The sequence below is a fragment of the Haliotis asinina genome, chromosome 9 (assembly GCF_037392515.1).
Source record: "Haliotis asinina isolate JCU_RB_2024 chromosome 9, JCU_Hal_asi_v2, whole genome shotgun sequence".
NCBI classification, from domain to species: Eukaryota; Metazoa; Mollusca; class Gastropoda; order Lepetellida; family Haliotidae; genus Haliotis; species Haliotis asinina.
The window spans coordinates 58091239-58104430 of record NC_090288.1 but is presented as its reverse complement, the minus strand read 5'-3'; the positions used below and the strand labels follow the sequence as shown (position 1 = coordinate 58104430).

The window sequence follows — 13192 nt, the reverse complement described above, 5'->3', positions numbered from 1 at the left end:
ACGCAGTAGCTGCTATACCCAACACTATGAAGACCAGTTCACGATTCATTTGCCCCTTGGATGGTGTGTAGTACTGAGCGAGTGTGGGTTTATTAAGCGGTTCCAATTGTTTACCAGTTAGTATGTAGTATTCTTTCATTGCTTCATCGACATCGTTGAATGTTTGAACGGCATGGTTTTCACGCGTGAGTTGTTCGTTAATAAAATCAAGCCTCTGTAGGCGTTTTTTTGCGTACTCAGCCTGTGCCCTTTGTAAGTTCTCAATAGCGAGATCGTGCCGCTTCCTTTCTTCCTGTATTGCGTGATCATCTCGTAGTTTCGAGAAGAGGAAATTACTCCCGGAAAATGCCAGGGCATTCACTAACGCCCCACCGGCCATCATAGCTATCGTGGCCATCCCTATATTTATTTCATTATATTATCAGGTATTATTCCTTGTTTTACTAGGATGTCTTTTGTAGCCATCGCCATACCAAGGTTCATTATGAGCATACCCATATCCTGCAGGTTGAAATCTAGCTTGATAGTTGGTTGTTTAAGCACCATTTTAGTCAACCGAGCGTACCCTACAGCTAGACTGGCGACCACTGTGGCGTGGTATGCGTCGTTGACGAACGTTTTCCCCTCAGACATTATGTATATGATATAAAATATTTAAATTATAACATGATATGCGGGTCTACTGTGGGGGATACCCCCACACCCCCACTGTTGTGGGTGGGTGGTGGCTCACTGTGGGAGGGTATCCCCACGTATAACCACGAGATAGCCAAGGCAGCAGTTACGCCTACAGCCAACAACAGTCGGGTTGGGTTGGTCACTTTATGTTGGTTACACCACCGTTTTTTATAGGCAGCTACTCTCTTAGGATTCTTCTGTCTGGTTACTGTTGAAGGGGTTTCCACCGTCACTGTTGGGGGTGGGGTCTCCTCCATCACCTCGGGACTCACTGTTGTGGGTACCCCCACTGGGGTTTCCTGTGCAGCATCCATCTATACTATTATTATTATTCTTTCTCTCAAATTGACAATGCTTTGCTGTGATAATCGCCGCCGTCACTGGAGCCAACAACATACCATATTTGTGGTACAGCTCGCAGCTGATAGAGCTCACGGCGTGTTCGATAAAAGGGTCTTTATCTAGGTCCTCCCACAGGTAAAGTCGGCGCTCTGGTGGAATGGGAAGGAAGTATGACACAATACCGGTGTATATCTGGGTCATAGCCGATCCTATTGTCTTTGTCATTTCTGCTCCGAGCCGGGACTCGTATCTAGCGTACAGCTTATCGATTTCTTCGGCTGACATTTTGTGAATTTTATCCGGAGTGTAGTCTCCAAAGTAATGTTTGGCTTTGCCGCCAACAGCCAACGCCACCAGTTTCTCTCGCTTGGGGGAATCCCCCACACCCCCAGTGGGGCCTGCCATACCCCCAGGTACCAATTGTTCGAGCAATTCCTCACACTCCATCTTATAATATAATAAGTAAGATTTAGTTTTAACTATATAATACCCAATGCAGACAAAACACAGAGAAATGAAGGTTAAGTTGCACACGACAAACACTTCGAATATCATAGCTATATACTTAGCTTTTGCTTAGCTTTGCTTAGCTTTTGCTTAGCTTTGCTTAGCTTTAGCATACTATATATGCTACTGGTTGGTCGGTCTTTAGTACGAGCTTAGCGTGTTTAGTTTCAGCGAGCTGTTTCTTCACCCGTTCCCGTTCTAATTTGCTCATCACATCGTTCTCTCTCAAACACTCCTCGAACGAATCCCTGTCCTTGCAGTGAAATAAGGCCACCCATCGCGTCTGCTCCCTGAGGTCTTTCAACACCGAGTTGAACTTCTGCGTTAGCACCCAGACGCTGTGATTTGCATGCCGGCCGGAGAAGGCCAGGTACGATAGCATGTCTCTCTTTTTTGTTATCTCGCGATTAGCGCTGCAGTCGTCCAGTATGAACAGCGTCGGTTCCCCTTTAAATTTCTCGTGAAGAGCTTTCAACCAGTCCTGCAGACGTGTTCCAGGGTCGATTTTGTGTACGTCCGGGTCCGTCATCACCCAAGGTCGCGCGTACGTTTTATTCATACTAAGAGTAGGGCACATGATAACGATGTTATCGAACACATCCTTGTAGTAACCCTCCAACATATCCAACACGAAAACGGTCTTCCCACAACCAGTCTGCCCGCATATGATAGCGCAGTGTGGGTCAGTGGGTAACCCCAGGGGGGTGTGGGGGTCTTCTTTATTGTTGGGGGGTGTGGGGGGGTACCCCCCACTAGTAGATGGCTTGCACGAATCTCCCATTGTCTATATTAAGTTGCGCGTCCATAATAACGTACAGATATAATTTCAACTTACCAGCGGTTTGAGCCTTCTTAGTAATCTGGATGGTTATCCCTTCGCTGCCGTTATCTATACGGCGCCCGCTGCCATGCAGTTTATCATCATCCGTGGATCGCATGTCCAACCATAGGGCGTACTTGGTGGTCAGGTATTCACCGATCTGCACGGAACCGAGGTCCAGGTCCTTTGTTATGTAATCCCCCACTGGTAGCCTTTTTATCTCATCCCACTGCTGGTGTGGTCTCATACCATGACTGAACAGCTGGTTGGGCACGCCCTCGATGGTCACTTCCACCTTTTCAATCTCGGGGTTGAAAAACTTCTCGCTGTCCCTCCGGAATGGCTCGTAATCCTCCACGGGGACGACCAGGATACCTTTCATCGATCGCGCCGGCACGTTCAGGTTGATATTCCACACAGTGTCACTCTTATCTCGCACGACTGATCTATGCCTTAGTACGCGATCGTACAGGATAGCCATCTTCCCAGAGTACTGACTTCGAACCTGCCTGGCCAGCTCCGGGCTAGTGACCATGTCGAACTCCAGAGAGATGTTGTCTATGGTATAACTGGCCTCATCACCGTTCGGCGTACGCACTACTTTGCTATAGTCGTTAAACGTGAGCTCGTATTCGAGCCTATCACCCAGCGCGGCCTGGTAAAACGGCGCGTGTCCCGTGAGCAACTCGAAGTCGAGCGGCACGCAGAATCGATTCCCGTATGCTAGAGCGATGGCTTTTTCACCGTCCGATAGCTTGTCTTGCTGGTCTGTCGTGAAGACGTACCCTATGCGCGCCCGGGTTGATTTGCTGATACCCTGGTACACATCATTGACTCGTTCTCTCTCGCTTTTCCAGAGATCCTTGTAGCAGTGAAACACGTCGCTGTCGTCGATGCTCAGCACCTCGTTACCGCTGATCTTGACGGTCGTTTTCTTGATGATGGCTCGCCCCACGTTACGCACTAGCTCGCGTTTGTCGTTGTCGGAGGTCAACGTGATATTGAACGCCAGTCGAACAGTGCCTGGTACAATGAGGTCATTCTCACCAAGGTTTGGACATCTAACCAGCAGAGTTTGATTCTGGTCTATCTTGCTGGGATTGTTGGTGATGGTCACCGACTGACGCACGGCTCTGGCTCCTAATGGTTCTCTCAATCTTCTGAAAGGATCTAATTTTCTGCCGTACATTGTTATATATAAATAAAATATATTTTAATACTAAATAATGGATGAAGACATACCTATGAATGAGATGTGGGACGATAGTGCCCAGGCATCCGATGTGCAGGAGACCTCATTTACTAGTTCACCATTGAACCAAGAACTTTTGGAAACAACTGTAAATGATTATTACGAAAGTTTAAGAAGAGATAAAAACTACGTTGAACCACAGGGTCGAGACTATAATAATTTTTTGATTGATAAAAAGGGTGTTCTACGCCTTAAGTCTGACCAAGGGGTTGACCTCTTTAACAAGAGCAATAAAAAACCACTGGCCTTGTCAACTCTAGCCAGCCGCCATGGTGTCGAATTTATCCGTAAAAATCTAAACATGCATGATTACGGGGGTGCAATACCTAAGGCCGTTGTTGAAGATCTGCAAGCTACCAGATCCCACCTCACCACTAGAGATGAAATAACACCACAGCGTGCTACAGAAGCCTCGGACAGCATAGAAAAACTTTTGAGCACCTACTGGGACAAACCGTTACCGGGGTTTGACTTTCCGGTAAGGGAACTGCGCGGCTTAGACGAAGCCGTGAAATGCGTGCGTGGAGAACTCGTGAACAACATGGGGAAACTGAATGAAATCGACGAGCACATCGCTAGGGAAAAAACCAAACTCAACGAAACTGAAAACGATGATATGAAGCGTCGTATCAATGAACAACTACGTGATTTAGAAGACGAGAGACGTACACGATTGGAATCCGCTTCCTCGAATCGTGAACAGCTTCGATCACAGATCAGTCGCATTCGGGAAACAATCGATAGAATACTGAACGAGGATACAACTTTAGCCAACAGGATTCGGATATTGTTCCGGGAGCAAGGGATCACCATCGCCAGCATTCTGACTGCATTGGGTTTCATCATATCAACCCTGGTGGTGTCACTGACGGGGGGAACCCCTGTGGGGCCTGCCGGCGGCGGAACTCCAAGTGGCGGTGGAGGTGTTAAAGACTGGATAAAAAAACTCGGGGAAGGCCTAGCTAAACTGGCTGGTAAAGCCGCCGAAGCCCTTCCCGGCATCCTGGGTAGCATCGTCTCATGGTTGTTGAGCGCTCTATCTAAAACTGCCATGTGGCTCAGTCAAAACCTGTGGGCAGCCATCGTCGCCGTGGCGGGTCTGGTGTACGTAGCGGCTAAAAAATCTTTAACCAAATAAGTCCCAAAGCTACCCCACCAACCACCAGGGCTGTTTTACTATCAATATGCTGCTGAGCCTGAATATGAGAGTGTGTGGGGGGTACCTCCACATGAACTTTAGACTCCGGGGGTGACGTCACCTTACCCGTTTCACGTGGTGGGATGTGTGGGATATAGGTGGTGTTAATATCGGGGTTGATACCCAACTCCCAACTCGGAGCCATGTACAGCCCCACACCGAACACGTAATTGACTTTCGATCTGGCGTATTCTAACACGTTTTGGTAGCGTTCGATAGCCCGCGGGAGATCAACTGGAGAATTAATAGCATCCTCAACGTTGGAAACGAACTGTTTCTGAGCGTCGTAAGCAGTTCCCTTACCGAGGATGTTGGAACGCGTCATAGACTGCGCACCCAATAGCGCCCACACGTACGTTCGAATCGAGTCGTTCAATCTGACTACCCCGGCACGAGTGAATCCTTTCGACTTGTCCAACATAAACATTTTCCACCCGTCTGCGGTTGACTGCTCCACTTTCTGGATTGTGAAAGCAACACCACCTTCAAAGTCCATACGATCATCCCTCCATTCATTACTCGACAAAGCAAAGTCCTGCCTAAGTATACCTCGTTTCATTAAATCATCACTTGCATCTTTCACTGGTTTCGGTCCATATTTGGTAGGTTTAGGAACAATATCATCTAATGCATGGAAAAAATTCTCAGTACTAAACATTTTTCGTTTCATAAAGTTTGTTAGTAAATCTTTCTTAAATGCTTTTACTGAGAGCCCATCGCTGTAAGGAATACCCAACCCGTGGTTCAGCCCCGGTAAACGCCAATCCGTCTTAGGGTTTATTTCGAATTCATTGCAAATACGTTCGTAGACCCGTCTATCATACGGGTTGTTTGTTGCGTCCCACGCTTTGTCCTGTGGGAGGGGGGCGCTGATCTCTTTAAGGATACGTCTGACCTGGTAGTACACATGGAACTTGAACACAGACTGACTCAGCGGTCCACGTCGAGTGTCGGTCAATGTCACACCACACCCTGTTGTAGCGCACCACACAGCAAAGTTTAATTGATTCTGCCAGAACTGCATAGGGTTGTTGAACCAAGCGTGGACTGCCTTGATGTTAGTCACCGAAAGCTTATACTTATCGAACACATCTAAAAGCTGGGCATTGAAATGCAACTCAGGAGCAACCACGATCTTCATGGGGGAGAAATCTACGTCCAGTTTAGGGTAAAATAACATTTTAAAACTCTTATATAATAAGTATATATACTCTAACATGTACATAACACTTCCAGGAATAACGAGCGGTGAGGCCGTTCAGCTGACGCACGCGATCGATAACACGTCAGGTCAACTCGAAGTCGCACTCTGCGATATCACCTACCTACCGCAATGGACTAACATCAATATCAGCAACAATAAGCTGTTCGTCAGTGGAACTCGCAGCCAGATAACTGACGGCTACTACAGCGTGTGCTCTCTAAACGACGAGGTCTTCAAACCACTGGGAGCCGAACTCAAGATGAACGACTCAAACGGTACAGTGGTGTTAATCAACAACGGAAGAAACCCCTTGAGGCTCGGCCGACCATTAGCGAGGATACTCGGTATGTCTCCTGACGAGATAAAACCAACAACAACCGTCACAGGCACGAAGTTACCCGACCTAGTACCGTACCGAGAGCTGTACATTCATCTCGGTCAGGTGAGCACAACGTACAACATTCAAGGAGGTCACCCTTCCACTATACTGAGAGCAGTGCCTGTGAAAACTGAGAAATACAACGACGGTAGAACCGAGTCGTTTTCACCACGGCAGTATAAAAAATTAACCCAGGGCAACATACCTGAGCTGACAATATCGGTGTTAGATATAAATCATAATCCTGTAAATATAGGATACCTCAGCTTAACACTTCATGTAAAATGACCAGCGCACAAGGGCCCAGAGTGAAAAAATGCGTCAATATCGGGATCTCCGACCTCGGAGACACACGCGGTTTCGACGCTCCCGGAGTAGATGGTACATCGTACGCCTTGCAACTGAAAAACAACATTTACAAACACGTTGAAATCCCCTCCGGTGGAGCCCTAAGTGATATGATAGATACCACAAGAGCAACAGTAAACACTAAGTACTCCCTTGTCAACACCGGTGATAATAACTGGATAATATACCCATCGTTCGGGGGTAAACTATTCGACTTAGACGATGTTGAGAGCACTACCGTCGCCCGAAACAAGCCATATATGCTCGTCTTCACCGAAGATGACAAGTGGGTGTTGTTACCCGATAACGACGACTGGTTTCTCAATATTAGACTCGTCTCTCCCTACGTGTTCACGGATAACAAAGACAACCACCTAAACAAAGTCGTGAACAATGGAACCATACTCGTGGCTTACGTCCCAACTCAGAGACGTAGCATAGTCATCAGCCCACTCGAGACTATGGCAGCTCATATGCTATCGAGTAAACCGACCATACAAAACGTGAAATTGCAGTTGGTGTCTGAATTCGAAGGCGTGGTCAGTATACTAGAGAGTCTGCCGGCAAACTCAACACTGATCATCAAAGTCTACCTAGGGGAACCATCGGGGAATAATATCGAGATCGTGAAGGGGATCAAACTCGGGTGGGTGAAACGACACCAGTATCAAGTTTGTAACGTTTACGTGCGGGTGGGTTCCGACTCCAACACCAGTCTGCAGGGGGTCAACGTGATCGTGGAAAACAAGATATCACTAACCAATATCTTCCTGCCTGCCAACATACACTTCATGGGTATGAAGTTCACCCCTGAACTATTATCAAAAAACCAGTTGGAAATTATATCATAATAATATAATAATGACCAGTCATCGACCCAACACTACGCTTAACGACCTGGGAGATACGGAGGGATTCGATCAGCCTGGTGAGGAAGATGAATTATATATCCTGCACTTCAAAGACAACGTGTACAGACGGGTGTCGTTATCAGATTTTAAAGAGCCTAAATGGCTGATCAACTTAACACTCGCCTCACCTTATATCACATTAAGATATGGGGAGGAAGAATTGGAGTTGGTCTCTAAGATTAGGAATAACGGTATCTGGCCCGGGGATTTCATTCCGGAGAGTGAATTATACATGTTTACTCTTAGTGTCGAAAAAACTATGTTAAAGAGTTCTGGAGCTAAAAAAAATAAATTAACATTTAGCAATAATTTTTATAGCAGATATTTTGATAGAATATTCCTCCCTTTCACACTCATCATAGAAGTTTTCTTTTCTTATTTAAGTAATGAAAACACCTCAAGAGTACACCAAATTTTACCCGGGGTGTCAATACACTGGTTTGACGAACACACAAACAAATATTGTCGTATTGTTTTACAACAGGATCACACGGGTCCTATAAACCGCTTAATAAGCCTCAGTGGGGTTTTTATTACAACAGGAAATTCTATTAGCCTCTCACCCATTACCCTGACTAATAGTCTAGATCTTGTAGACTTCAAATACATTAATAAACTTTTAACTGAAACCCAATTAAAATATCTTTCAAAATATATATTACAGGATGGGCCTGTACCCAGTCGTAGAGGAAGTAGCGAAGACGTTGGAAACCGTAGATGGGTTCCGCTTGAGGCAGTTATGTGATGTGAAACGTCAACTAGAACAAGACCGTGACACGCGGAAAGCACTATGTAAGAAGTACAATAGAGCTTTCAATATCGTGGACGGGGCTGACACTACCCTTATGGCAACCAGCATGGGACTAGGGGCTGCAGGCGTTGGGTTGTTAACCACCATCGTGGCTGCACCTATAGTGCTAGGTTTTGAAATAACAGCTGGGATAGCGGGGGTGTTAGGGTTGGCGCTTAAGTTAGTATCACGCAGACTGCATCGTAAGGCATTGAAACACGACGAGATCAGGGTTCTGGCCGAAGCAAAGCTGAACACAGTGAGTGAGCGTATTTCCACAGCACTCTCTGATAGTAAGATCTCAGAAGAGGAGTTTAGTTCAATCCTCTCTGAACTCAAAAAATATAACGGAATGAAACAAGATATTCGATCCAAGTCTCGTAAGTCTGCTATCAGCGAGGACGAGAAAAAAAAGTACATAGCACAGGGAATACAAAAAGCCCAGCAAGCCTTTATTATGAACACCAAAGAGATCGTAGGCGGTTCACGTTAAACTGCTTCATTGATATAAACGTGTATTGATCGTACCGTACGGCACAGTAATTACCGCCAACTTTTTTGTAGTAGGGGTAATAATAGCAAGAGCTAAGGGCCCCACCAACGTCGTATTTAGTAAATAAGGCGTTGTAGAGACTTTTTGTGAAAGTGGTCCAGAACTATCATTCCCTATACTACTAGATGGTTTCAGAAGTGGCCGTGATGTTATTCAGCGAGATGGTCATGTCATATCGTCCACGATTCTGTAAATAGGTACTTTATGTATATTTGGTATCATGTACCTTATAATGCACCGTTTACAGCGACCGCAGTGTCATATTCAGCATTATCATCATCATTATCATTAGGTTTCCTCACCCATAAATATTTGTTTCATATTTCTAGCAGGAGACGTCGACGACCGCCATTTTTAACGGGAGACGAGGAGGAGCCGGCTGTGAGTATAAAGGAGATGTCAGACCTTTGTCCCTGAATAATTTGGATCATCCGTTGTTCGAGACAAACGTATACGTAGTGTCGACATAGTCCAGAACACTGTGACGGCACGGTTGCAGGTGTCTATGAACACCAAAGTTCTCCTCATCCCCTGTAAAGTCGCAATATGTAATGTTCTCCGTAAAGGTCCGGGTCAGAGTTCAACTCCGGGTCTTCAACTCATGCTTGTCGGAAGGGGCGACTAACGGGATCGTGTGGTCAGGCTCGCTCACTTGGTTGATGCGTGTCATCGAGTCCCACTTACGCAAATAAGTACTCATGATGTCAACTACTGAATTGTCTGGCCGGGACTCAATTATGCACAGGCCGCCGCCATATAGCTGGGATATGGTTGACTAATAATAAACAAACAAAGCAAAGTCTGACGCCTATTGCTGCTTTTTGTGCTGATGACTGGCTCACATCTGCCTTAAATGAAATGCTTGAAACTCGCTGACACACTTTCACTGAAAGAATGACCATGACTTTCGCCCTTGTGTCCAGATCCGCCACGAGAAGCGCTCCTACTTTCGTCCAGCTAGCAGTTTCGACCTAGGCAACAGTCCAGCCCGTACAGTGTCCACATCGAGTGAGTCCGAGCCCATGACTGCCAAGTCCACCAAGGGCAACATGCAGATGTTTACTTTCACCAACAGAAGTGACAGCACCCCAAAGGATAAACCACTGAAAGAGATCAACGAAAATGAAGAACTATAGACAGAACCCGATATCGTAGAAGGACTACGGTACAATGTCGTCTGCTCGTGCGCCATAATGGGCAATGCGTTAATGTGTTGTCTTATACTTGTCCTCCATGTTTTATATGGAATCATGAAACTGTATTGCAGTGATGGTTCTTTTTTGTTGATGTCGATTAAAATACCCCTAACAGTTTTCCAAAGAGAAATGACGAAAACATATGCAGTGGCTAAATTTTGTCATCGAGTTCACTCGTATCATTTCATTCAGTTATCGGAAAAGGGGAATGATAACGAATATTACTGGGTTATAATAGTGGCTCTTTCTGGAAACATCGATGACGTTCAAGGATGACGGTGAGACGTAGTGTTTAATGGGACGTACCGCATAAGTGTGTTCCACCTTGTTGGAGATTCGCACGACGGAGGAGAAAATGATAATGATAAGATGGGACAAGAAGGTCATCATGGGATGTGGTACCTGAAAGACTGATTGCAGTCACGTGTTATCTGACTTAACCTTGAAACTCCGACAAGCTGTTTAACTGTCTTGATAATCAGTCGTATAAAGATTGACCCGTCCAAAGTGCAAGCTACCTGCATTAAAGGGGGACAGTCTGAGCCATGTATTTTAACGCGATAGTCCATACAGTCAACGAACAGCATTAGAGCTTTAAAATATCCATGACCGATTGTTTATGTATACTTAAAGTCTTATCATGTACATATGTCCGTCTGCCTGTGTGTGTATACGTCTATGAATGTATGCGTGTGCGATAGTGCGTGCGTGCGTGCATACACAGAGGAAAACAGTTGTTATGTCAAACATATATTTTCAGCACCATGATTATTCTCATATTTGAGGTATGCATGACATTATTTTTGACATTATAATCACACACACACACACACACACACACACACACACACACACACACACACACACATACATACATACATACATACATACATACATTAACAATGTTGAAATCCACAGGTTTTACCTACATAAGATATGATGTTCTTCTGTGCCTTCATCGACTGTGATCGGAAATTAACTAATTTTAACTGATTAACTGATTTTAACTAAGTACAGTAAAAATACAACTCGTACATTATGCGTTACGTGAACGATGAAAGTTGTAAAATGACGTTTCCCCCATGCATGCCGAAGTCAATGTTTAGAGCGTAAAACGTTCTCCAATCGTAGAGGCAGTTATGTATTTGGTGCTATTTTACACGCATGTCCGCTTGCAGGTCTTTGGTAGCTTTCGGTGGTGTCAGTGTCGTTATATTGTAAATCATTCTATAAACTTCGGCTGTTGATGATCTCAAATGGCCCTTCGATTTTAAGGGATTGTGTGATTTTTGTTCTTGTTTTAAAAGTGTCGCTTGTAGCGTTTCCATATTTAGTTTCATATGTGAACAGATAAACAGCTCATGAAACCTAACGTAAACGATTAATTCCTTATACCACCACCAACTATACCACCACCCAGTCCCTAACGCCCTAAGCAATACTTACATTTTCAATACTACCATTTATGCATTGATAAGCACTAATAAAGTCACAAACAACACTTCACAAGGAACTCATTTTATTATTGCTCTCACCTGGTCAAAACGGACATTATGGTAAATGCATATACCACCGCTTCCGATACGTTGCTGAGGGGCAGTAGGGCAGGAAGTGGTGAAAGTGTTCGCTCGTCACGCCGAAGACCCGGTTTCGATTCCCCACATGAGTATAATGTATGAAGCACATTTGTGGTGTTCCCCGCCATGATATTGCTGGAATATTCCGAAAAATCGTAAAAATAAATCGTAAAAAATAAACTCACTCACTCACTCCGATACGTTTTACCTAATGTGATTGCACCAACACAACAGGATAAACTTTTCACAGTCACTGAAAATCTGGGAAAATGTTTTCGTTTAGAATTAACGTGATATGCGTCAACCAAAAGGGTCATTGTAGCTATTACAGTTACGGAGTTCTTATAAAACAATTGTCCTGTTGAAACAGTTTTGTCTATTGCCCGTTTTCAAGGAAGCTTTATCATCGGAGATTTATGCTTGAAGCGGCCTGTGAAATCACAATACAATGCTTTCCAAATTCGCCTTTGTTCCTCATTAATTCTCTGTATTTGTTTACCGTGTCAATGTCATACATTATGAATGGTCTGAGGTTTCAAGACAGTTTCCTGATAAACCAAACAACTAGTTCAATATATGTGTTCCCGGGTAACTTCTGAGTTTCATGACACTGTCCAGGTATGGGCCATTGTTATACTATACTACTCAAAGAGGTTAAAGAACATGGCCGTAGTTTATGCATCCCAGACATGTTGAATGTACTACTTAGGAAGATATTAATACTTCCTATGTGTTCCATATGCACTAATATCATGACAGATTATCGAGTCTTCTTTAACTTTCTTATCTACGAATCACCACATAATCTATCAAAACATTAATCCTTAAATTTTCTCATAAATAAGAATTCCATATCAACACATGCACTGCATCATTTCAACAACAACGGCCCCGACCCCGACCCCGTTCTGTCGCGTGACAAAGACGAACAGGAACAATATGGCTGTTCTGAGATACGGAGCGTGTTCCTTTGACCCGTTGGTATGATAACAAAGTCAAATACGCACGTCAACGTCGATCAGGAAAAAGGATTTTTTCCGGTTCGAGTATCTCTTGAAGGGCAATATTTTAAGACGTTGATCAGATTTGTTATCAAGCGTATTGTTGCTCGAGGGATCCACCAGGTCATTTCTGCCCAAACAGCCCTAGGTCGTTACACCCCCACCCCATACAGTTTCACCCCATTTAGGCGTGGTTTCACCCCAGCAGATAAATATTATGCTTATCAACTATACATTTGTTCCAATGTTTTATATTTATGTAAAGAGTTCAAACAGATGGAGGGAGTGTGTGTGTGTGTGTGTGTGTGTGTGTGTGTGTGTGTGTGTGTGTGTGTGTGTGGCTGGGGGGGGGTCCCAGAGTGCCTCAAGAGAATAAAACAGCAATCCAGCACCATCGCACTTATTTAACCGATTGGGTCATCCTTCTACATCATTA

General features: G+C 44.8%; 1 protein-coding gene across 11 annotated transcripts in view; it reads left to right on the top strand.

Moving 5' to 3' along the window:
• LOC137296193 (uncharacterized) overlaps positions 1-12217 on the top strand; it is a 36229-nt gene extending 24012 nt beyond the window's left edge. For 6 of the 11 annotated variants that reach the window (XM_067827922.1, XM_067827912.1, XM_067827919.1 and 3 more), the window contains 2 exons: positions 9312-9363; positions 9906-12217. In XM_067827922.1, the coding sequence (XP_067684023.1) occupies positions 9312-9363; positions 9906-10118 (265 nt within the window). In that variant the 3' untranslated portion in view covers positions 10119-12217. The remainder of the gene's footprint in view (positions 1-9311; positions 9364-9905) is intronic. The other 5 variants (XM_067827923.1, XM_067827916.1, XM_067827921.1 and 2 more) reach the window with 1 other exon arrangement.
• The last annotated feature ends 975 nt before the right edge of the window (positions 12218-13192 follow it).